This window comes from Chroicocephalus ridibundus, chromosome 1 (genome assembly GCF_963924245.1).
Source record: "Chroicocephalus ridibundus chromosome 1, bChrRid1.1, whole genome shotgun sequence".
In the NCBI taxonomy this organism is placed as follows: domain Eukaryota; kingdom Metazoa; phylum Chordata; class Aves; order Charadriiformes; family Laridae; genus Chroicocephalus; species Chroicocephalus ridibundus.
This window is the reverse complement of record NC_086284.1, coordinates 178,572,945-178,595,842: the sequence shown is the minus strand read 5'-3', so window position 1 is coordinate 178,595,842 and position 22,898 is coordinate 178,572,945. Positions and strand designations below refer to the sequence as shown.

General features: G+C 38.2%; 1 protein-coding gene across 1 annotated transcript in view; it reads left to right on the top strand.

Annotated features, from left to right (window-relative positions):
• Positions 1 to 22,898, top strand: part of ZDHHC17 (zinc finger DHHC-type palmitoyltransferase 17) — an 83,483-nt gene that overhangs the window by 18,488 nt on the left and 42,097 nt on the right. The window contains exons 2-5 of the mRNA XM_063322887.1: positions 310 to 413; positions 11,688 to 11,810; positions 19,000 to 19,077; positions 20,498 to 20,642. Of these exons, the coding sequence (XP_063178957.1) occupies positions 310 to 413; positions 11,688 to 11,810; positions 19,000 to 19,077; positions 20,498 to 20,642 (450 nt within the window). The remainder of the gene's footprint in view (positions 1 to 309; positions 414 to 11,687; positions 11,811 to 18,999; positions 19,078 to 20,497; positions 20,643 to 22,898) is intronic.

Here is a 22,898-nt window from a genome sequence, read left to right as displayed (position 1 = left end):
AAAGAAAGGTTGTTAATTTTTGTTAACAATCTATAAAAATACCCCAGCATAGGATTTGGCAGAACTCTGCTATTACAGGTGGTGTTTTCTGGAAGGTGTTTGAAATCTATACTGGGGAATAGAGTAGCCTGCTTTGCAAAATGTACAAATGTGACCAGTCAGCTTACCACTCTCAGATTTAGGTAGTTTTATAGTATATTGAACAAGGTCCTGGTTTTATTTTTGCGTGTGGAATTTATTTTTTTTTTTTTCTGAGAAATTTCAGTAATGCTGATTTTGATGTTCTAATAGCAAGTTTGTCTATTTTAGGAAATAAAGCCTCAGAGCCATTACAACCATGGATATAGTGAATCTCTTGGACGGAAAAGCCACATTGATGATTACAGCACTTGGGACATTGTCAAAGCCACACAGTAAGTTTATTTTTGGGTGTTAGATTTGTATGTGTATTAGTTAAAAAAACAGTAAAATGGATTTTTTTGTTTGCATAAAGTGGAAGGTGAACTGTATTTGTAGATACAATAGTGGAAGATTTCAGAAGCAAACTCTACAAAATTACTGTTAAGACAAATTTATGAGCATTGTATGAAAATATGCAGGAGGAATTATGATAAGTTGTAAATATATGTGGTTGCTGGATAGATTGTTGGAAGAGAACATACGGTTTTCTTCCTGTTGGTACTGATGTTTATTTTGTGTAGGTGATGATTAAGAGATAAGTGGGCAACATTGATACACAAACATGAGGGTTTCCTTGATTTGTTGAAAACATTTATAGGTTAGAAGGGAAGTGTCTATGTGTAACTTCCTTCGTTATGCCTGATCCTGCAGTTTCAGTGTTGCGTGAAACTGAGTTTATTGCTGAGAAAGGATTGTAGGAGTAAACTGTGTGCAAATGTAATAATTATATTCTTAATACAGATAAATTATAGAAATTTGTCTTCTACGCAGTGCTGTAGTACATACTAACTCACAAGACTTTCTGAAGAATTGTCAAAATTTTTAGCTTGTTATTGTTTACCTTTCAGAACCCCCACCACTGTCACTCTTCTTCAATGAGCTGAGATGATAGTTTTGTAAGATTTTTATTTTTCTTGCATTTTTAACTTGAATGCTTAAACTATTACGTATTTTGCTGAGCTATTTGCCTTTTTCTTCTTAAAAGAAATTTTTTCTTTCCTTTTTTTCCTAAAAGGCATCTTCTCCAACTGAAAGCAGCTTTGCAGCTCTGCTTGTGACACAGGCCTCATTTAGGTTTAGGAAGTATGTACTTTCCTTCGCTTTCTGTTTTGAGTTGTGAGGAGTTGAACTTCCTGAAATAGGAAGTTGACTGACTCTGCAATTGCTCTAAATACTTTAATAGTAATACTGCAACCTATAATCCTAATATTAGGGGATTTTTAGAAATGAAACTATTGGCATAGCATCAAAGTAGATGCTTCTTAGAAGCATGGAAATATGACAGCAGAAATTATTTTACAGGTTACCTGCTTCCATTCTTGTATGCTCGTTGCATGTTTGAAACTATAAAACACATTTGTCCCCATTAGCCCTCAAATTTAGGCTGATCTATGTTTTCAGCTGAGTTGTTATAGTTCTTTTCTGGTTTTCTCAAACAAGCATCAACAGGGCTGTGAATTATCTGTTATGTTCCTTCCCAGTCACGGTGAAATGTGATTTACAGAGATGATGACATCTTGCTAAAGAGGACTATAGTTTCATATCATAGCCCTAATGGTTAGTATCACAGGGAAGGGGGACTGTCAACATGGGTATACGGTCAAGTGTTGGTATCCAGACAGCACTTCTCCAACTAGAGGGAGAACTCGCCTTTAAGTATTTACTAGGATTTGAAGGCTATGTTATATAAAACAAGTGTCTTAAAGGGCAAAATATCTGAAATTCAAGGCAGAAAATAAACCCACTAAATATCATGAGACGCGCAATAAAATAAATAATGCTGCTGATGTATTCATTCTGTGTTATTAAAAAGATATGCAGTTCCTATTAAAGTTATGTAGTTATTCGCTTTTGTAGAAATATAACCTCTTTTATATGTATGCAAAATAGATGATCTTATCCTCTCACCTGTAGTCAAAAATCAGTATTCACTTATCGGTCTGATTAACTTGTTTACTTTTTAGTTCACTGCTAATCTAAGTAAGATGCCACAAAAAGCTTTGTAAAAAAAAAAAAAAAAAAAAAGGACACTGATCTGTCTCCTAGAACTCCCTTCCCCAGTTTAGTAAGCTCATGTAGAACGTAGCAAAATAGAATAAGAATTATTTTCAGTCTCTTAGTTTGAGTGTGTTGTTGTGTTTTTTTTCCAAGTCCAGAAGTGTAGCATTTAGCATAGAATTAACAGCACAGGTTCCTTTTTTTTTGTTTTGTGTTGTTTTGTTTTGTTTGTTTGTTTTCAGAACACTTCACAACTTCCCCAAGAGAATAGGACAGTTTTTTTAGTGCGATATGGTCAAATGGTAGCCGTGTGCTTACCATTAGTTAAATGAAGCTCTGTTGATCTTTAGAATGGTCCGATAGCTAATTATAATAATCACAGGATCATAGAATGGCTAGAGTTGGAAGGGACCTTAAAGATCATCTAGTTCCAACCCCCCTGCCGTGGGCAGGGACACCTCCCACCAGACCAGGCTGCTCAAAGCCCCATCCAGCCTGGCCTTGAACACCTCCAGGGATGGGGCATCCACAACTTCTCTGGGCAACCTGTTCCAGTGCCTCACCACCCTCACAGTAACGAATTTCTTCCTAAAATCCAATCTAAATCTCCCCTCTTTTAGTTTAAAACCATTACACCTCGTCCTGACACTATGGTCCCTGACAAAGAGTCCCTCCCCACCTTTCCTGTAGGCCCCCTTCAGGTACTGGGAGGCTGCTGTAAGGTCTCCCTGGAGCCTTCCCTTCTCCAGGCAGAACAACTCCAACTCTCTCAGCCTGTCCTCATAGGAGAGGTGTTCCAGCCCTCTGGTCATCCTCGTGGCTTTGTTGTCTATCTTCCTCTGTTTTGTGTTGGTTTTGGGGTTTTTTGGGTGTTGTTTTTTTGTTTGTTTAAAATAATAAAAAAACAAAATCAAACTGATCTGTCATCCAAAATGATTTGGCATTTCATGTAAGACCACTTAAATTGCAGGCTTCTTGACAGGCAGAAGGTGCATTTTGCCATAACATAGAACTGTTTGCTGTTAAATTTGTGATAATCCAAGCAGGAAGCACTTAGGCATGATATTTAAGTAGCTAGTCAGTCGTTTAATTTTTTTCATAATGATTGTTCTTACAGTATTTGATGTGCTGCACTATTAAAAGTTTCTCCTGTGAAAGTAACTAGTTACATTATTGTTGCAACTTAACATGAAAATGGGGAACATAGGTCCTTAAAGTTTAAAGATGATGATGAAAAGTGGGATGAAAAGGTTTAAAACTTATCTGTACTTCATATATGCTGCTTGACTGTAAAATACTATTTTGAGATGTTGAGTTTATTGGCACTTGATTACAGAGAAATAAAACAATGCTAGTAAAATGGTGCATTTGCTTTTATGTTTTTCAATAAAGGAATATAAGAGCTTGCAAGCTCCACACATTTTTCCAGAAGTATTTGTTTGTTGTTTCATATCTTGTTGAGCTGTTTGCATGCTTTACCTTCTTAGTCTGTAGATTGGACACTAATTAAATTAACATGCTCATACACTGTGAGTTACAAATCTAATAACCTCTTACAATCAAATTAAGACTTTGTTTAAAAAAAGTGATTCATCTGATGTTCTCATTGCAAAGAGTTTATCAATATTTGTATTTTTCCCCATTATGTTCCTGATGAATTGTCCATCAGACGTGGCAGCCTAGACATGCTTTATATCAAAAATAGCCTGTCTCTGTGTTTATTTTGCAGAAACTTGTGGCAGTAAAAACCACGGTCGTTGGTTTTAATATCTATTGATAGAGAGGACACTTCACTGGCTTTGTTATAAACATGACCCAGGGCATCTAGGTAGCATTAAAAGTAGTAGTGTTTTAGCTCTTCATCTTGCAGATGTTACAATATGTGTGTAATCTCTTGGCATCTTGTATTTGGTTATAGCAAAATTGTTTGGTTCATATAAAGTTTCCACTGTGTTTCTGAAAGCAGAAGCAGGCCACTTATATGTATTTGAAAATTTGTTTTCAAAGCAGTAGTAAAAAAAAATAATCATGCATTCTTGCCTTTTCTTTTACAATGGAGGAACATTACATACTAATAATAAGTACTTCACTTATAACTACATAGAAAGTCTTTGAATTTCTTCTGCATCTACAAAATCAGAGGGTGGGCTGTCTACTGTTTTCATTTCTCTGTGATATTCAGTGCTCTCATTGGAGCTGCAAGGGAATGGAATCTTGTAAAAAAAGTTGTAAGCAATTTAAAAGTGAAATTTAGTGGAGTTGTGTGTGTTTAATGTCATGTGTGTTTATTTCTATCTCTTCTGGTACCTGTAGCCCTGTGTCATCCAAGGCTGGAGTCATAACTTTAAATATGATGTCTTGGGGAGGGTAGTGTGTTAACATAATAACTTAAAATTTTGTTTTAAATCTTCTAAGCCATGAAACTAAGGAAAAGTAGCAAATGTTCACAGGTAGAGAAGTGTATGATGAGTTATGACTAGGAGAACAAAATTTGTGGCACATTAATCCTCGCATCCTGATTTTCAGTTCTGTTTAGAGTGAATAGGTGCCTTCTGCTTGTAGTGAACTTCAGCAAATTCCAGCTATGCTGAAAGTATGTTAAATAACCGTTATGAACATGGGTATTAAACTTTAATGATATTAATGAGTGCTTCTGTGACTTCTGCGAGATTGATTCCTTGTGCTTAAGTGTTACGATTTCATTATTGCAAGATTAACTTTTCTGTTAGTTTTATTCACTGAGATAATTCAAAGTGAAGTTGTGTGCGTTGTGAAATAATGCAGCACGAAATATGAAATATGCTTGTTCAGAAAGTGAATTGTTGGATATATTTGAGAACGTGCTCTTTTCCTCACTATTTCTCGACATTCATAGGGTAAATGATAAGGGAAAAAAAAAGATATATATGGAATAATTCAAAATGGTGAGGGTTGGCCAAAGTGACAATTACTGCTGGCTTTTTTTGTCTACTCACAGGAGAGGTTGGGCAGACTGTGAGATAAGTGCATATTCTTTATGCCTGGTCATTTGTGCCCAAGGAGTTTGATTATATTGCTGAAAGTTAAACGTACCTGAAGTAGACATGGAAGGGTGGGATTTTCTTAACCACACTAGTAATAAAGCCACAACCGTCTAGACTTAAATTTGAGGCTTTGGAACATATGCAAGAGCTGAATTTCTCTTGTCTCTCAGCATCACTGTTAACAGTTCATTAAGCAGCTCTTGAGTTATCCTTGTGCTGTTGAAAACAAAACTGCCTTACTGCTCAACACAAAAAAACCACATGAGAACGCATGAAAGGCTTTGTTAGTATTTAACCATCATTCATGGGAATGAGACTTCAAAAGATAAAAAGGTCGTTTTTCTACTAATTGCATTTCCAGTTAAAACAGCTTTGATTGGAATTACAATGATAGCAAGATGAGGGAGTGAGCTCCTGGCTTACCTACTGTTTGTTGGCATGGTGATGTGCTCACTGAAGAGAGATTCCTTCCTAGTATTGTGGCCAAATTTTACGTTAATCATGCTGCAAAGCTGGCAGTGTCTATTTCCAAGAGTCAATGTGCTTGCAGACAAAAGACTAAAAAATGAACTACATACTTAAAATGCAAAAGGCTTCTAGGATACTATTTTTGAAAGTATTTAGTTCAGACTATCTTTAACTTGTGATGACAAATAAAATGTTACAGGTTAGTTACCAAAATGGCTTAGAGACAGTGATGGTATTTTTGCCCTGGAAGAACTAGTCCCATTTCTTTCAGAACAAGGCAAGCTCAATAGTGTGCTTTAATTATACTCCATATTGAAGTTTACAGCATCACCCTCTAGAATTCACCCAGACACTGAGGTTTTTTTTACGTTAATACACCAGTCTCTTGTGAGGATTTGAATCTTTTCCTCCATTCCTCTTTCTTGAAGGGCATAGAGCCTTTTATAACAACATTATGAGCACGATTGCGCTGAGTGTCTGAAATAGGTAACTTTCTCATTTTGTAATCTAACAGTGCATCATGAACCTTTGGAGAAGGCAAGGTGAAGTCAGCTGCAGCAAATTGATGGAAGAATACTGTAGGTAGTGTGTGAGAAAAGAATGCTGCATTTCTAGGACAGAGCTCAAGAAACCATAGAATCATTTAGGTTGGAAAAGACCCTTGGGATCACTGAGTCCAACCATCAATGCCACTCTACAAAGTTCTCCCCTACACCATATCCCCCAACACCACATCTAAATGACTCTTAAACACATTCAGGGATGGTGACTCCACCACCTCCCTGGGCGGCCTATTCCAGTGTCTGACCACTCTTTCTGTGAAGAATTTTTACCTAATGTCCAGCCTAAACCTACCCTGCTGCAGCTTGAACCCATTCCCTCTTGTTCTATTGCTAATTACCTGTGAGAAGAGACCAGCACCAACCTCTCTACAATGTCCTTTCAAGTAGTTGTAGAGAGCTATGAGGTCTCCCCTCAGCCTCCTCTTCCTCAAACTAAACAGTCCCAGCTCCTTCAATCACTCCTCATAAGGTTTATTCTGCAGGCCCTTCACCAGCTTCATTGCCCTCCTCTGCACGCGCTCCAGCACCTCGATATCTCTCTCGTATTGAGGTGCCCAAAACTGGACACAATACTCAAGGTGCGGCCTCACCAGTGCTGAGTACAGGGGGACAATCACCTCCCTCCTTCTGCTGGTCACACTGTTTCTAATACAAGCCAGGATGGCATTGGCTTTCTTGGCCACCTGGGCACACTGCTGGCTCATGTTCAGCCACTTGTCAATTAGAACCCCCAGGTCCTTTTCTGCCAGGCAGCTCTCCAGCCACGCTTCCCCAAGCCTGTAGCGATGCATGGGGCTGTTGTGTCCCAAGTGCAGGACCTGGCACTTGACCTTGTTGAAGCTAATTCCATTAGTGTTGGCCCATCGGTCCGATCTATCCAAGTCTCTCTGTAGAGCCTCCCTATCCTCATGTAGATCAACACTCCCACTTAGCTTCATATCATCTGCAAACTTGCTGATGATACGCTCTATGTCCTTATCAAGGTCATCAATAAGACACTAAACAAAAATGGTCCCAACACCGAGCCCTGTGGAACACCACCTTGTGACCAGCCGCCGGCTGGATTTAACTCCATTGACCACCGCTTTTTGGGACCGTCCATCCAGCCAGTGCTTGATCCAGCAGATCGTATGCTCATCCAGGCCATGAGCAGCCAGTTTTTCCGTGAGAATTCTATGGGGAACAGTGTCAAATGCTTTTTGAAAGTCTAGGTAGATAATATCCACAGCCTTTCCCTCATCCAATAATTGGGTCATCTTGTCATAGAAGATCAGGTTCGTCAGGCAGGACCTGCCTTTCGTAAAACCATGCTGACTAGGCCTGATCCCCTGGTTGTCCATTATATGACTTGTAATGGCACTCAGGATGATCTGCTCCATGACCTTCCCTGCTACTGAGGTCAGACTGCCAGGTCTATAGTTTCCCAGATCCTCCTTTCTGCCTTTTTTGTAAATGGGTGCTACATTTGCTACCCTCTAGTCCATTGGGACCTGCCCAGTTAGCCATGACTTCAGGTAAATAATGGAAAGTGGCTTGGCGAGCACGTCTGCCAACTCTTTCAGCACTCTTGGATGTAACCCATCTGGTCCCATAGACTTGTGTGCATCAAGTTAATGTGCATGACTGCATCAGATTTGGTGTTTTATTTAATTGTGGAGAGCCTGCTGTTTCCAAGAAGAGGAGCAAATTGTTGTAAATTCCTAACCTTTTTTGCCAGGCAGATTTTGCCTGTCTTAGATCCTTAAGTCCTCTTGTGACAATATATTAAAGTGAAGTGTTATTAAATTACACCTTGTGTTACATCTTTTGTAATCGGTTATGATTGAGTTCAAGATACCAAAACAAATTTTTAGGAACAGACAAACTGATGTTGACTTAAATAAAAAATTGCTGTATACCTCATTCTCAGTTTAACTTTTGGAAAGTGTTTTGTTTTCCTGAGAAGGCTCTTCTATGTATTGCAGAACTTCATGATTTGTTTTCTGCCCCAGCGGTAGAAAGTACCTGTGACTTGCAGTTTGCCTTCCACTGGGGAGGAGGGAAAGTCTATGATGTAAAGCCCGAAGAGGGAATCTATTCCTACTACTCCTTGTTGTATCTGAACCCATGCACTAGTCTTTGCCCAGGGCCTCACAGCAGTGTATGGGTGAATTCTAGAGGGTGGTGTTCGTAAACGTCGGTGGAGGAGCATAATTAGAGCATCCTGTCAGGGCTTCTGCAGGGGCATTGGTGATGGCGTTCTGCCTCAACAGGCTGCGGAGTCGATTCGGATGCTTGCTACAGCTCTTCTTCATTTTCCTCTCTCTTGAGCAAAGTTTTTCGGAAAGCAGCATCACATTTTCTGCAGGACTAGAGATTTGCGTTCAATAAAATAAAAAAACCCACAAAACCCCCTTGCCAAAATACCAAAGAACAAACACCTGCCCTGTCCCAACCCCCAAAAGACTGTGGCGGTGCTGCTTGGTTATACCTGTCTTGGTAGTGTGGTCGAACAGAAAGCTGACTAGATATCAGAGGTTACTTTCAAGGAGGTCCATTTTGTGTTGTGTAGTTACCTTGTTAGGATACTCACCTAAATCATTCATATGTTTTACCATAGCTGACCAATAGTAATGTGCGCTAGGCTGGGTAGGCAGTTGAGCCCCACACAGCTGCTCGCTCACTTTCCTCTGGTGGGATGGGGAAGTGAATCTGAATGGTAAAAGTGAGAACTCATGGGTTGAGATAAAGACAGTTTAGTAGGGAAAACAAAAGCTGTGTGCACAAGCAAAGCAAAATAAGGAATCCATTCACTACTTCCCATCGGCAGGCAGTTGTTCAGCTGTCTTCAGGACAGCAGGGCTCCATCACACCTAACAGTTACTTGGGAAGACAAACACCATAACCCCAAATGTCCCCCTTCCCCCAGACGTCATTGCTGAGCAGTGTCATGTGGAACAGGATGTCTCTTTGGTCAGTTGGGGTCAGCTGTCCTGGCTGTGTCCCCACTCAGCTTCTTGTGCACCCCCAGCCCTCTGGCAGGGCAGTGTGAGAAGCAGAAAAGGCCTTGCTTGACCTTGTGTAAGCACTGCTCAGTAACAGCTAAAATATTGTTGTGTTATCAACACTGATTTGGTCACAAATCCAAAACATAGCCTCATGGGAGCTACTACGGAGAGAATTAACTTAATCTCAGCCAAAACCAGTACATGTAAGGAAAATCCTAATCCATTGCATGAAGGGTTTACATGATTGCCTCTTAAACTTCATAGAAGTTAGCATTGTTGTGTTTTGGATTCTTTGTATCTTTCCAATAACTTAGAATATTTTATTAACATAATTACTGCTTGTTGTGTAGTAGTACTTTATTTAAGCAGGATGAGAGTCAGCTAAACTCAACCTTAGGCAGTACAGTTTTTTTCACTGGTGACTGTTAAACCTAATAGCAAGGCTGTAGGTCAATAATTTCTTATGTTATGGCTTCAGTTAGTTGTTTTAAATGAAGGCAGGAGAAATCTACAGTAGGAAGGGTCGTTGTAACAGCTGACTGGAGCAGAACAGCTTGTCAACAAAAGGGTTTTTTGCTATTCTATAAGAATTTCTTTCCAGGTTATCTCCAGATATTGTAATATGCTAGTGTGGCAGTAAGATCAGAATTTGCTGTCCTGCTTTCAGAAGTCCTTCTTTCCCCCATTGCTTCTACTGTCTCTTCTCACTCCTCGTTCTTGGCTGACCTGCCTTTAGTACTCCTAACCTATTTCAGTGGCCCTTTCAGCTGAAGGGGGGGAAAGTCAGGAATGGTACCTGTTAAGCCACTTGAACAAGCACTCGTCAGGCCACACTGCTGATCTAGACTGGGACTTGGAAGATAGTGTGCCTTGGGATTGGCCAGACTTAGAACCTTATCAGTTTTCCTGGCAGTTATGTGTGTCTGAGTATGTGTATCTTGTCTAGCTGGTTGCATATTTTTAAGTCTTCGTAAACCAAACCTCTTCTTTCCCCCCGGTTCCCAAATGATTAAAAACAAAGCTTCGTCGTTGAAATTATTCATGACTGCTGCTTTTTTACTCAGTCTGAGAAACCAAATTTTATAGGCTTGTTGCCAGTTGGTGTGTTCTGCACACAATAGTCTTTTGTTCTGGTCCTCTGTAATGTTTGGAAAGATTATGCGTATGACAGCAATTTCTAGCATTTTTCATAATTTCTAGTGCAACTTTCCTAAGAAATTCAAAACAACATAGTCTAAGTAGGTTGTTATGTCTAGTCCGTCTTTTTTAATAGCGTCCAACTAATTTACGTGCTTTAAGCCTGTGAAGGAGGGCATTCCTGAGCTTTGCTGATTTGAGTCATTTGAGGCTTCACTATGGGAGCACTGTCCAGATTGAGGATCCATTCAAATACATGAAAGAAAAAGTAAGAATGATAACTACCCTGGAAAAAAGGTCTCGGCATCAGTTACGCAAGCTGATCAAGTGGAGCAAAGGAACCTTATGTTGTCTAAGGCTGTCTCTTCTGCAGAAAGTAGAACACAGAAGCAGCATAAGGAAAACTTAAATTCCAATTTTGAGAGGCTGTTAACATTCTGCTCTAGCAGAAGTCGGATGTCACGAGGCATTGATCTTGATTTCAAGGTTTGCCCACACATCAGTCTCCTCCTTGAGACTTGAGAAATCCCTGTGGGTCGTACAGACATTGAAATGTAATCTTTATGTGCTTTCTGTATTTCTTTTATTGCCACTAAAAATACTTGGTAAAACAGTGTAAGCATCAAGACAAACATTATTTAATGTTGGAGTCAGTCCTGCATTAGATGCCTATGTGATGTTTATGCTTGCTGAATTGTTTCAACTTTCAAAATGTATACAGAATTATTTACAAGTGAAAGTAGCTCACAATTTAATAGTCATCTTTAATTAAAGAATTCATTTCATATTAAAGTATAGAATTTTGAAGTGGTGTAAAAAAGTAGATGGTACTAATTTACATTAGACAAATTGCTGTTTGTTATCTGAGAAGAAAAATGGTAAGTGTTTGACCTCTGTTAGTGTTTGTAATTGATCTGATGATCTTAGAATTTTAGGAAGATGCTGTCAAATTAGTTAGCTGAGCTCTTTTGGTCTTCAAGAGATGGAAAGGAAGGAGAACAGAGGTGGGAGAAGCAAATGTAGTGGAGTCCCTGGGAAGAGAAAAGTTTAAGTTATACTTAGTTTAATTCTTATTTATATTTTGCCTTGTTTTACTGTATAGTTTGCTGTGGAGACAAGTTTTCTGTAAAATCTTGAATTGGTTAATATAACTTCTGCCAGTGGAAGCTTCTTGTTGCAAGAGATCTGTAATCATATAGAAACAGAAAGTAAAATTTCTGCTTCATTTCTCTTCTGTTGAAGCTTTTATATTGTGACCATAAGCATGGTGTTTGCCAGATGCGCTTTTATCCAAGGTAACAACTTTGAAAAATCTTGTTTTCTTCTTCAAGGTATGGAATATACGAACGATGTAGAGAGCTGGTGGAAGCAGGTTATGATGTACGACAACCAGACAAAGAAAACGTAACACTTCTCCACTGGGCTGCAATCAACAACAGGATAGATCTGGTGAAGTATGTATTACACTTTAAGTTAAAAATAAACCAGTCATGTCCTTAAAAATGTTGATTTCTCTTTTTAAGGTGTAAATAATCTTAACTTTCTTAAAAATGCGATTTTTAGTTTTGAAATTTGGGGATGGGGGAAGTAGTCAAAAGATCTAATTTACATTTTGTCAGCAAAGTTTTAATGACACAAACAGAAATAAAACCTATGAGGAGTCCAGAAGTCAAGCTCACACGCTTCTCAGATGAGATAAACATGTGGAACAGCTGTTGAGCTGCACGTGCAGTTTCTTTATATTGCGGTATACTTGTTGAAATAGCAAATTTCTTTTTTGAAGAGGTGAAGTTTGATGCTAGATGGTAGTGAATGTTTTTCAATAAGCAAGATTAATGTCATGCAAGGGGCAATTTCCACTTCAGTCAGCATTTCAAGAAGTTCTAACTTAAATAACTTCTTTGCATTTTAAAAACAGAGCCGTTACAACAGGTAACATTGCTGCAACTGCCCTTTCAAATAATAACAATCTTTAATAGTGGAGCTATGGGATTTGCGGTATTTTTTTGCTTTTCAGTTTATAAACTCTGGAGCGTAATACTTGAGACTATATGTCAAAACTTACTATCTTTCAGAACACAGAGAGTTTAAATTCTGAAAGGGTAATTCTTAGTACTTGGTGGTTTACAAGTCATGAGTGTATATACAATATGTTTGGGTTTTTTCTCTACCAGTAAAAAACGAATGAATTAAGTACATGCAGTTAAATCCATATACACAAAATATTGTTAAGATCCTCCTTTGCCTTCTACGACTTGGGCGATGTGGCTAGAGGACTTGCCAGTGAAGACTGAGGCAGAAAGGTCATTGAGTAGCTCAGTCTTGTCCATATCCTGGGTGACCAGGTCTCCCGTTTCCTTCTGGAGAAGGCCTGTGTTTTCCCTAGTCTTCTTTTGTCACTGACATACCTCCCCACCAGCCCCTCCTTGTTTGTGAGAACAAGGTCCAGCATGGCACCTCTCCTTGTTGCCTTCTTTATCACTAGCAGAAGGAGGTTATCATCAAAGCAGTCCAGGAACTTCCTGGATTGTTTACGCCGTGCTGTGTTGTCACTCCAACAGATATCAGGGTGGTTGAAGATAAAGACAGGTAAAAAGATAAAGATTTACATCTGATGAGAAGGACCTTGGAGTTGAACCAACAATGCAGCCTTGCAGCAGAAAAGATTACTGGTATACTGGGCCTCATTAAGAAAAATATTGGCAGCATTTTGAGGGAGGTGATTTTTCCTCTTTGCTCAACTGTTGAAGCTTAACATCCGTGTGAAGTTGTGTGTTCCCCTTTGCAAGAACGATACAGGCTTACTGGCGTGAGTCCAGTGCAGGGACATAAAGATGATGAAGGGATTGAAACATCTGACGTGAGGAGAGGCTGCAAGAGCTTGGACTTCTTAGCGTAGAGAAAAGAAAGCTTATCTCGTCAGTGTTTATAAGATCCTCAGGGAGTATCTTATCAATGTACATAAGCACCTGGGATACCTGGTGATATCATACCTGAAATACTGTGCAGGTGACTGAGCATTGGCACAGGTTGCCCAGAGAGGTTGTGAACTCTCCATGCTTAGAGACATTCGGAACCCAACTGGACATGATCCTAGACAACATGATGTAGATTCTTTGATCAGGGATGGTTAGATGAGATGGTCTCCAAAGGTCAATTCCAAACTAAAAGATTGTGTGAAGTAATTCAGTGTTTCTGAAATAATTTTTTAAATTATATACAATAGATAGGACAACAGGTTTTTTGTCTTTATTATGGGTAGAAGCTTATCATGGTAACCATAATTCTCATTTTAGTATCTTCCTTTTATTATAAGATAGGTAACCACTGTGCTTTCTAGCACACTGAAAGAGAGCCTCTTGCAAAAGTGATGCAGGACCCCGGTTTACGTTTTAGATCCTGATGTTTTCTTCCTTTGCATTCCATTTTCCTTATAACTTGCTGTGAAATAACTGATATGTGTAAAATTTTTCAGATAGCTGTTTTTCTTTAAGAAAAGTACAGCATTTAAAAGCAGTTGTTATATTTTGGGCTTGCTTTTTTTTATCCATCTTCAATGCATAATGGATTACGTGCAATGAATTGTTCATCTTATTTGAGCTGTTGGAAGACACATTTGTATTACAGATATTCCATCTCATTTGATATGTCTTTATAAGGTCTGAAAAATGAATGCCATTGAGACAACTACCATAATTTAAAACCACCAGTATGACATGAGGCATTTGAAAAAATAGGCCTATGCTGTGGATAGTGTTTCTGTATTAACTTACATATAGTTTCTGTATTAGCTTCGCAGCGCAGTGAATTGTACTTGCGTGGTTGTCATGTCCCACTCTCAGGAAAGAGTGGGGGTGAGTGACTCAGATTTGTAAATTCCCCACGGCGCGGACTAAGGTGAGATAAATCTCAAGGTCCATGTACAAACATTTATTAGTTTCCCCAAATTACTAGTATAGGTCTTATCAAGTCCGCAATAATCGGTTAGGTATGTAACAAATTATGGCAAATGGTGAGGTATGCATTGTGTTACCTAACACGGGTATACAACGACTTATGGCAAGCAGTACTTAAGGTCGTTCCTTAACAACTCTAACCGTTACTTAACATCTCTAAGAGAAAAGAGAAACCAAGGGACAGAGAAAGGAAAAGACAGAGAAAAAGAACAGAGATAGAGAGATCACTGGTCCTGGTTCCAGTGTCTTTTTCAGGGAATCTTCCCAGGCATAATCTTCTTTTTTTCTTGGAAAAAATTTCCCAGGTACAGTCTTCTTTTTTGGTAAGAATCTTCGCAGGCACGATCTTCCTTTGTTTCTTCTTTTTTCCCTCTTTTATGTTTGCTGAATTAGCATGGTCCACCCCCCTTGCCAAGGACAGCCTCGTCTCAGGTTTCTCCCTTCTCCCAAGTGACATGTAGCATGATTTGGGTGGAGAGACAAGTGCCATGTATGTCATATATGTTTAGCATGATCTCTATAATCTTCATTAGCATATGCAGGGTGTGTGCTTTCATATGCATTTTGCAGATAATGAAGCAAAGGTCACTCATCGGACACAATGGCCTTGAGAACGGAGAACTAGCAAGCTCACCACGTGAGTGGCAGAACTATCTTGTCTTCACAAAATGGTTCTCCCACACTTTCAGGCGCCAGAAGTGTTAGCCTTATCAGTTTTTTGAAAGCCAGGCCTGCATTATTTATTTCCTTGTGAGTGTTTGGGGCATTCCATTGAAGGTTTGGAGGGCTTTCTGCCCCTCGTCAGGGAATTTACAGTCTGTCTCTTACAGTGGTACTTGGTTATGACTTAATGCTTTAGTTCACTAGCATTTTATATATTCTACAGCTTTTTCTTTAAAACAAACAAACAAACAACCCGAAGCAAACAAACAAAAAATCCTGCCCAAAAAAATTTGTTTCGGGACCTTCTGTCATTCAGAGAGTAAAATCGGACCAAATTTTAAATTCACCATTAGTCCTCTTTTGACGCTAAATTTGTGAAAGAAGTACTTTAACATATGGGTATTTCATGTTGTATTTTACCTTGTATTTCCCCTCCAAGCATGTTGCTAACAATTTCCTGCTATAGAAATTATGTTGGACATAGAGGTCGTTCAAAATCAAAATGTCAGATTCAGATAGGTGGAAGTCCGTACTTAAATCTCTGTCTGCAATTACATGTTAGGGAGATCTCTCCATGTACATTTGAGTGCTGGAAACTTGTTCTTAGAATTTTAATTCAACATAACCTTACTTGTACCGGCCATATCTCTTTCAAGTTATTTTAGTATGAGCCCTGACAATTGAATGTTCTTAAATCTAATGTCTCTAATTCTTTTTTCCTCAACAATATGTCAAAGCTCTTGTCTCTTCTTGATGCATCTCTGTCACTGTGACATACAGCATTGCATTTTCTTCCTGCTGTTTACTAGAGTGCATGTGACTACTAGTATGTTTAACTGCATATAAAATTCATTGCTCTTGATACAGTTCGTACGCTCCAAGTTCCTCTGTCTTTAGGGGGTGTTGATTTATTTTAGTTTATATCACCCAGCATATCGTGTGCTCTGTCACTCTCTCTTTTGTGAGACACCAGATTATTCTGTTTCCTTAGAAAGAAATTATTCTGTGTTTTTCTTCTTGCTTGATCCTATCACGTCTTTCCCCAAGTCTCCAGTATTTGAGCCCATTACGTGCAATGGATAATGGCATTAAAGATGTTGGCTAGTGAACTTGGTATCACAGAGATAGAGTCGAAGTGTAAGTGGTCCGCTTAAGGGACATGGTTTAGTGGTGGACTTGGCAGTGCTAGGTTAACGATTGGACTTAATGATTGTAAAGGTCTTTTCCAACCTAAATGATTCTATGATTCTGTCTCAGCGTCTTGCTTACTGGGTATTGATTATATAAGGTCTTCCCAGTGAAGTAGCTTAGCAGCTCATCTGTGGAGAGTGCAGGCTTAGAATTAGACTTCTCTTGTTTTTAGTATTTCCTCATCCTGTCTATTGTGAGACTTCATATTCAGGGTAGATACCGGTCAAGCCCATGGATATTTTACAAGGAAAACTACAGAACCTTTTCTTCTTTCTGTAGGATTAGGGAGAATTGTCAGACATCCACAATGTAATTCTCTTTTCGTCATGACACTGATCTTTTGGTCTGTCTTCAACTCAATTTTGTAAAAATGCAAAAATTGGCCTTTTATCTCTACAGTTACCTACTGACTACATTTCTCCAGACAAGGATTTCTCTTCCACTTTCCCTCCTTCTAGCAACTGTGACTGTGTACACTTTGATTCCACAAGCACTGAATTCAAGCTGGGGCAGTTTTCAAATGCCTGGCAAAGACTTAGTGATCCTAATGTGGAGATCAGTTGGAAGTATTTTCTTCTTAAGGCAAGCTCTTACCAGATCTGCTTGCTTTGAATGTAAGTAGATTGCTTAAATAGGACTTGCACACCAGGCATTTTCTAGCATGGAAGCTTAGATGACTCACCGAGAGTAGAATCTCACCAAGCACAAAATTGCTTCTGCAAGATCTACCTAGGCAAGGAGATTAAGTTCTCAGTCTGGTTTTGCAGAAAAATCTCACCATTTATGTATACTGAAACCAAAATGCAATGATAAATCTCAACTTAGTCTAAGAATAGCCTTAAGGAAACATAAAATGTTATTCCAATGTGCCATCTGGCAGGAGATTGCTGCCTTGTCTTTTCCCAGTTGTCAAACTGCAAGTTCTTCCTTCTAAATAAAACGTACTAACCAGTAAGCAGTTCTGCTGCTCAGTAGAATGTGAACATATTTTGTGTTTATGTGGGGACCAGTATTTGAATGAAGACAATCTGTTTAATGTTCACCTCCCCATGAGTGGCTGTCACATCAGCGAATGGATCCAAGCTTTGACTGTGAATTTTTCTGTGCTGTCTTTTATCTTGACAGCTCCTCCCCAAGGTGGACTATATAGCTTCTCAGTGTCTTTTTCAAATTTATTCTTTGGTAGTTGAGACTTCGCTTCACAATAACAAAATTACGTTGTCCCTCTACCTTATATACGCCTTGTCTTTTCACCTACATGGGACCAAGACTTTCAAAAAATATTTGGTTATTCTCATGGAGAAATCCAAAAGCTTAACTTCAGCAGAGAGATGTTGCAGTTTTATTCTTTTGGTGCTGGAGAACAGTGGGGTGGACTGTCCCGCGTCAATCAGAGCACATCTTGTTTGTCATACAAACTCTGGTTTGTCATACAGACTCTGGCAAGTCTGCTGAAGTACTTCATTGTGTCTCAAGGCTCTAAAGCAACTGTGTAAAGGGACTTTTCCTTTAGGTGTTTTTAGTGTGGATATGGTTAGCTAATGCATGTTTTAGTTTCTGTTCCTGAAGGTAGCTTTTGGGCTGTTTTTGAAGTTTCAGTCTGTGAATCAGTAAGCACTAAAGAAAAAGAAGGTGGTTGCTTAGAGTAATGTTTTTCAAATTGTTTTGTTCGTTGCCCTTCTTGCCATGTCTTGAAACACTTAGAGGAAATTGAGGTGCCAAAATCTCAATGCTGAGGATTTGAAGGATGGTTTGTGTGGGTGGGAGAGCACCATTCATATATACCTGACAGGTATTTTGAAAGTGGCAGTCCTGCAGGCACAGGAACTTGAAATATGCAAGCACTTAGAAATCTATAGCTAGATAGTGCTCGTCCTGGTTTAAGGACAACAAATGACAATAATTTTCAAAGGTCTGTTAATAATAACCCTTTTTTTTTTTTCCCAGTGGCTTATACAGTAGTGAATGAAGAACTAGAAGCCTTCTGCGAAGGCCTGTTTCTTAAAAACCATTAATTTCTTTGTAAGGTGTGCGTTTTCTTGCACAAAGGAAAAGTAATATTGCCAGTTTAGTGTCCCATATAAAACAGCAAGGGAAACGGCTCACAGAAACAGTACAAATGACTATGAATATGAATTGCTGCAGTTAAATATAGGTAACTTGTTTTGTTCCAACAGATAGCACATCTTTTTATAAATGTTCTTGAGGGAAAAATAATTTCTAGACCATCATTTGGAAGTATTTTTTAAATACTCAGATGTTTTTGTCCTTTGATTAATAGCAATTGACAAGTATGCAGACATCTTAGTACTTGGCTGAACATGTTACTTAGGCATGAGCTCTTGGAACAACGACTTCAGCAGGGCCATTCCAGTGATGATACGTGCCGCAAGTTGAATTGTATACAATTTTGCCGTTTTAGCCAAAATTCTCTAAATATGCTAGCAGCATATTTTTTACCATTAATTCAGAATTCTTTTTAATGGAGCAACCCCTAAATAATTTAGAAGAATCCATTTTATAAAATACTTTTGTGTTAGGACAGCTTGTACTAATATATACAGAGCAATTATTCTGTTTTACCTCTAGAACCAAACTAGGAAATAGCAGCATGTTTAAAACACAGTAGGAAGCATCCCCACTCTCCCAAGCCACATCAAAAAGGCAAAAAATTGAATATATATGTATGACCTCTTAAAAGGAGGGTTATATGAAGGCAAGGAAAGGTTCTGATCTTCTGTAACTGTTTTCATATAACATCAGACATGTTTACTGTATGTCCTTTATGTTTAACCAAGACAAGCAATAATGTTTACTATTTTTGTTATTCCAGATACTATATATCAAAAGGTGCTATCGTTGATCAGCTTGGAGGAGATTTAAATTCTACCCCACTTCACTGGGCAACAAGGTGGGGAAAAGTCTTCTGGAATTTTCTTTTCCTGTGTTTTTTCTTAACTTGGAATCTGCTACTTACTGATTTATGAAATTCCTGTATTTTCTGGGAATACTTTGCAAGAATTAATTCAGTCATTGATAACTGAGCACTCTGTGAATGTGGCATGTTTGAGCTACAGGAGCTTTCAGCATATAATTCAGTTTTTGTCTTATCTCTTTCTGATGTAGGGGAAGATAATTGCTACGATAGGAAAAAGAGTAAAGTAAAAAAGTAAAATTAGAGCCTATAGTCACGTTGGTTTACTCTTACTTTGAAGATCTTACTTTTGTCAGTCTTCCAAAGTTCAGCAACACTTGTGCAGATGGGGCTAGGGATGTTTTTGTGTGACGTTGTCCTTGCAGTGTCCTATTTCGTGTTTGGATTGTTTCTTAAGATCCGTTTAAAATCAGATTTATGATGTAGAAGATAGTCTGAGAATGGTGAATGGCTGGGAAAGTTGAAGACAGCTTTCAAGTAGCAGCTGCTTCTTCAGACAACCGCCTAGAAATAGGCAGGAAAGGAACACTGTCCATATTAATATTTTTAACTGTAGACTGCAAAAGGAGGCTTACAAAATTAGCTTTAGAACATTTAATATATTAAAATAATTTGTTTTCTCAGGATGAGGACTTGCTTGCTGGCCTCCACTGAAGATTTTAGCTTTTTGTTACAAATCACATTCTGTTCTACATTAATAGCACAAAAACTTGATTAAATTTCCTGATGTTTGTAGCTGTAATCTGTTGTTTTGTAAAGCAGTCTCCAAAGCTGCTTCTGACATGGAAAAAATCTTTTTGCTCGTGTCAGAAAGTGCGTGCTGCCAGTTAGGCATCATATCAACAAGGATATGCCTATGCTCATTTCACCAAAAAGATGCTTAAGCTTTTAATGTGGTGTGGGGGAAGCATAAGCCTTCAGTTTTCCATTTTCTTTTTTCTTCCTATTTTTATTTCACTACTGTTTTTAATAGTAGAAAGATAAACCATATGCCCCACAAAAAGTGAGAGTATATAGCCAGTTTGATATAGGCAAAATATTAAAAAAATAGCAGGTTTCATATGTGGATTAGAAGAAGCCACAGCAGACTAGATTTCTAAACTAATAACTTGGATTTTTTTGTTGACTGGCCTTTTGGTATACAACACACTTACGCCAGTTTCATGTGGTGCATGCATTGACTGCATAGAATTTGCTCATGTGAAGGAGTTTGCTTACTCAGTTGCAGAATGAGATTGTGACATTTGTTGTTTTCACAGTATGAGTCAAAGTGCGGAAGCTCTGGTAGTGTAATTAACTGCTAAACATATTTGTTATATTCAAATATTCGAATTTTAATAGTTTTTTCTGTATATAGTTATTCAGTTGTTTGGTTTTTGTCTTTTGTTGCATTTAGACAGGGTCACTTATCCATGGTTGTACAGCTGATGAAATATGGGGCAGATCCGTCGCTAATTGATGGAGAAGGATGTAGCTGTATTCATTTGGCTGCCCAGTTTGGACATACTTCAATTGTTGCTTACCTGATAGCAAAAGGACAGGTAAATTTTAAGTAATATGATATTTAAATAGATTCCACTCAAAATTAGAATAGGAAAACAATTGAAATATATACCTATCATTCAGGAAATGCAAAATATTTGTCTGACTAAACATAAAGGACATTGAATTATTTTTATTGTAGACTACAGTATTGATGTGCCACCTGCTAACTTAATTTCCTCTAACAGTGGTCTGAGTACTTTGGCTTTAATTCATACCTGTCTAGTGTGGTATGTGGAAATTCTAGCATTTATTTTTTTTACCATTCGTTATTTCTAGTGAAATTATCTTTAAAAGTTAACAGTGTCAATGATAGCAAATACTTTAGAATTCTTCACAGAATCATCAGTTTATACATGGGTAAAGAATCTAATGACAGAGTTGTCACAGGTCTTTTCTTTTTTTACGCCTCAGTCCACAACTTTTATTTATTGCAGTTACTGCATGCGTGTGTAAATAATAAAAAACCCAAAATAACGCAAAGCCTTCTTGCTAGCTTCTTGTGTTACTGCTAGATCTGTAATGTGTGTAAAAAGCATGTGTATTCATTATTGTTCTCAGTGTCTCCCATCCTTCAGTCTATATGCTCAAAACCACGTTCAACTTTTTGCTGCTCACCCTATACTATAATTTGTAGATTTACTCACCTGCGGATACATGCCTAAAGCACAAATTTGATTTACTTTGTAAACCATGTAAAAATGTCAAAGCGTTCCTCTCTTTTTACAGTCTTGCTAATGCTGTTCACACTTCTGTATTCTGCTTATTCTTTTAAATAGAAAAAAAGATATGATCCAATGAGTCAAGTAGAATATGACTGTGAAATCCGTGGGTTTGGTCTGTGTAAAACAAATGCTAAATTTGATGCAGAAAATGATGTTGCCTGTATGTGTGAAAAACTAAACTATTGTTTATTTGTATTGGAGAACTGTTTGGTAATACAGTATTTAGTGTATGATAGAGAGTAAGCTAGGCACAAGAAGAGGCTAATGATATATAAACACTCTTTTGTAAGAGTTAATGATTGGAGAGAAATGCTTTTTCATCAGGAACAAGTTTTGTATTTTGTTCGCAAATTATGTATAATTGTATGTGGGTTTTATGTTACCAGAAAAACCTTGCAGATGTTATACAAGTGGGAACTTGTTTAAAACGTAACATTAATGAAGTATAAATGGCCTTTAAAGTGTTCTACTGTGATTATGAAATCTCCCAGTAAATATTTGTTTGTCCTCATGTGTGTATACAGACCTGTCCTATTTATCTAAGCACATAATACTTCAGTCCAAAAGCAACTGTGTGTCTTTACATGTGTACATACATAAACACACAAAACTTGCTTTAAAATTTAAAACCTATTATCTTGGAAACAGCACTCCTGATCAATAGCTTTTAAAAGGATGATTCATATTAAATCCCCCAAATATTATCATTTTGGTCTCCTTTGCATGCTGTAAGTTTATATTAATTTTAACAGTAATTTTTGGAAGCACTTCAAAAAGTTCAACTTAAAAATTATGTATTGATTTGTACATTTAAAATATAGTAATATCAATAGCATTGTATTAACAATCCCTGAACTCATAGTTTTCTAGCTATACTACCTATATACAGAAACTACACGGGTTTTGTAGAAGCTATGGGAAATACATGATTCCTTTTTATTCTTTTATATTTGAGGTCTTTAATCCTTTTTTTTTTTTTTTTTTCCACCTCCTTTGTGATGCTGTGATTTGGGTTTGGGTACTTGAACTGCTTTTGCTATATACTACTTGCAAATTTTTTTTGCCTTTTGTTTTTACAGAGACCAGTTTTTTTATATTCAAAGAGTAGGCTTGCCCTTGTTCTGAACCTAATTGTGGTACCTATGTGGTAAATGACAACTAAATAAATGTCAAAATAAAGGTCAGCATAGGCTGTTGTGCTTTGTTAGTTCTGATCCTGGTGCCTTTGTGGACCTGCATGATCAGAGGAGAGCCAGCTTTCATAACTGTGTAGAGAACTGGCAGGTGGACTAGGAGGTTGCTCCTAATTGCTTCTCATCCCATATTGAGAGCTGGAACCCAGCTTCAGTGTTGCTGCTTCACTCTCTTCCTGGGCTGCAGCAGCCAGTGGTATAATTTCCGATCTGAGGCTCGAGTCCAGTCCTTTGGCTTCTGGAGCATAGCGTAGGGGAAGAACATTTGTTCAGGTGCGCTCTGGTCTAGGTTGGAGGTGAACCTGCCAGCGAGTACTACTCAGCCGAGAGGCACCAG